This window comes from Carya illinoinensis, chromosome 3, assembly GCF_018687715.1.
Source record: "Carya illinoinensis cultivar Pawnee chromosome 3, C.illinoinensisPawnee_v1, whole genome shotgun sequence".
Lineage (NCBI taxonomy): Eukaryota > Viridiplantae > Streptophyta > Magnoliopsida > Fagales > Juglandaceae > Carya > Carya illinoinensis.
The window spans coordinates 43177493-43179948 of NC_056754.1; the positions used below are offsets into that span (position 1 = coordinate 43177493).

General features: G+C 40.2%; 1 protein-coding gene across 1 annotated transcript; it reads right to left on the minus strand.

Moving 5' to 3' along the window:
- Nucleotides 1–201: 201 nt before the first annotated feature.
- On the minus strand, nucleotides 202–2172 carry LOC122304832. Its single transcript, XM_043117099.1, has 3 exons — nucleotides 2008–2172; nucleotides 1455–1956; nucleotides 202–1346 (listed from the first exon to the last, which is right to left on the minus strand). The coding sequence occupies exons 1-3, from the start codon at nucleotides 2170–2172 to the stop codon at nucleotides 202–204; spliced, it is 1812 nt and encodes a 603-aa protein (XP_042973033.1).
- Between the last annotated feature and the right edge of the window lie 284 nt (nucleotides 2173–2456).

Genomic DNA, 2456 nt, shown 5'->3' on the forward strand with positions numbered 1-2456 from the left:
TCAAAAAAGATGGAGGAAATATCATCTCTAGTTTGCATAGAATGGTGACGATATCAAGTTGAAGCTTTGATAGATGATTCACATCTAGTGTTTGGGCACACAACTCTTTGAAGAAACTACTAAGTTCAGTCAAAGCCAATGCAATATCCCTCTTTAAGAACCCCCCCCCCCCCCCCCCCCCACAGTAATAAGAAGTAGTGTTTACAACAAAACATGATGGTCATGGCTTTTGAGCCCAGAGATTTTGGAATCACGTACAGATACACAATGAGTGATATTGGCATCAAACCCATCTGGATATTTAACCTCAGCAAGCCACTCACGGAATTTATTCCTTTCATCTCCATGAAATGTGTATGATGCATGTGGCATTGTAACACGTTCACCTTCACGTTTCAAATGTAATTCCTTTCTAAAGCCCAAGATCTCTAGGTCACGTCGTGAATTAGTGTTATCTTTTGTCTTGCCAGGTATGTTCATAAAACTGCCCAAAATGTTCTCAGAAATATTCTTCTCAATATGCATAACATCTAAAGTATGTCTAAGCCGCAAAGTTGACCAATAAGGTAGTTTGAAGAAGATGCTTTTCTTAGTCCAGTTCAACTCCTCTGCAGTGTGTTTCCTCTTCCTACAAGATTTTCCAAATTGAATATCTCCAAGCATTTGTAATTGAGTTAAAAGATCCGCTCCTTCAACCATTGTTGGTGGCATGCGAAGATCTTCTTTACCATTGAACAACCATTTTCTCGTTCGCCAAATGTGATCTCTCGGTAAGAGACATCGATGTCCCATATAACAATGTTTCCTGCCATACTTCAACCAGTTGGAATCTGTTTGTGCATTGCAAGACGGACATGCCATTTTCCCTTTTGTTGACCACCCAGATAGATTTTCATAGGCAGGAAAGTCATTGATTGTCCACAATAAGGCAGCATGTAACATGAACATTTCCTTAGTAGATGCATCATATGTAGGTATCCCATGTTCCCAGAGTTCAAGTAACTCATCAATTAACGGTTGCAAATAAACATCAATATCATTCCCTGGTGATTTTGGGCCAGGGATGATGAGGGATGTCATGAAGAACATGTCTTTCATGCATAACCACGGTGGTAAGTTACACGAGACAAGAATCACTAGCCAAATGCTATAAGGTTTAGCTAGATTGTTGAATGGATTAAATTCGTCGCTTGCCAAACCGAGCCTAACATTGCGAGCATCCGTAGCAAATCTGGGGTGAGCTTGATCAAATGTCTTCCAGGACTTAGAGTCAGTAGGATGTCTCATACTAGTGTCATCGGTGACCCCCTGCTCCTTATGCCATCTCATGTCACCTGCTATCCTGCCTGACACAAAGAGACACTGCAATCTTGGCTTCAAAGGAAAATGCCGAAGCACTTTTTAAGGGATCACTCATGACCCGTGTGTATTTGGCATCCATCACAAAGCCTTACAGATAGGGTACTCATTAAGATTAGCATTTTCCTTCCAGAATAAGATGTAATCATTAGAGAATGCATGAATTTTGTGGTACATGAAACCCAAACCTTGCTCCAATGTCCTGGCCTCCACATATGATTGTGGCAATTCAACATTAGGAAAGGCTGACCGCAAAAGGCTTAGGAGCATATCAAAAGACTTGATTGACCATCCCCCAAGTGTTTTAATGTGTAACAACTTCACAACGAAAGAGAGCTTTGAGAATTTTGTGCAGCTGTTGAAAAGAGGACGTCGGACATCGTCTAATAGTTGGTCAAAAGTTGAGTTTGGGGTGGACTGTGGTATTGCTAAGTGAGTTGGTGATGTATTGTTGTCTTCAGGAGCATCTCCGCTTGTGGCTGCCCGTATGTCATCGAACATATGGTCCATGTTATCAATGTAGACGTATCCACTTTCAACTCCGGGATCGTCATCATTGTCAATGATGGGGAGAGTTTCCTCCTCCCCATGAAATATCTAGTGGGTGTAGTTTGGATCTATCCCTTTTATGAACAAGTGAGACTCTACCTCAAATATAGGCAAGAAGAGATTATTACAGCATATACGGCACAGACACCGAATGCGATCACTTCCCATGGAATGGGTTCGTGCCATTGTTAAGAAATTGTTAACCCCTTCAGCATAAACAGGTGATAGAAGTCTATCACCTTCACTCATCCAACTATTGTCCATCTAATAAAAAGAAGAAGGCATGAGTGGTTTTGATATGAAGTTATAATTATAATAAGGTAGGTTCTAGAAGTAACTAGCATGTGGAGCATGATACACGCAGAGGGAAATTGCTATACAAACACACACATTGATAAGAATGTTGTTTGCCTTATCTTATTTAAACTTATGTTTAAATTAAGAAGCAGTATCAGGAGGAGGTGATAATAAACATTATCCATAAACATGATAAGAGAAATCTCCCAAGTGTATTATCAATTACAAAAGATTGAAAGGTAAATTAAGTC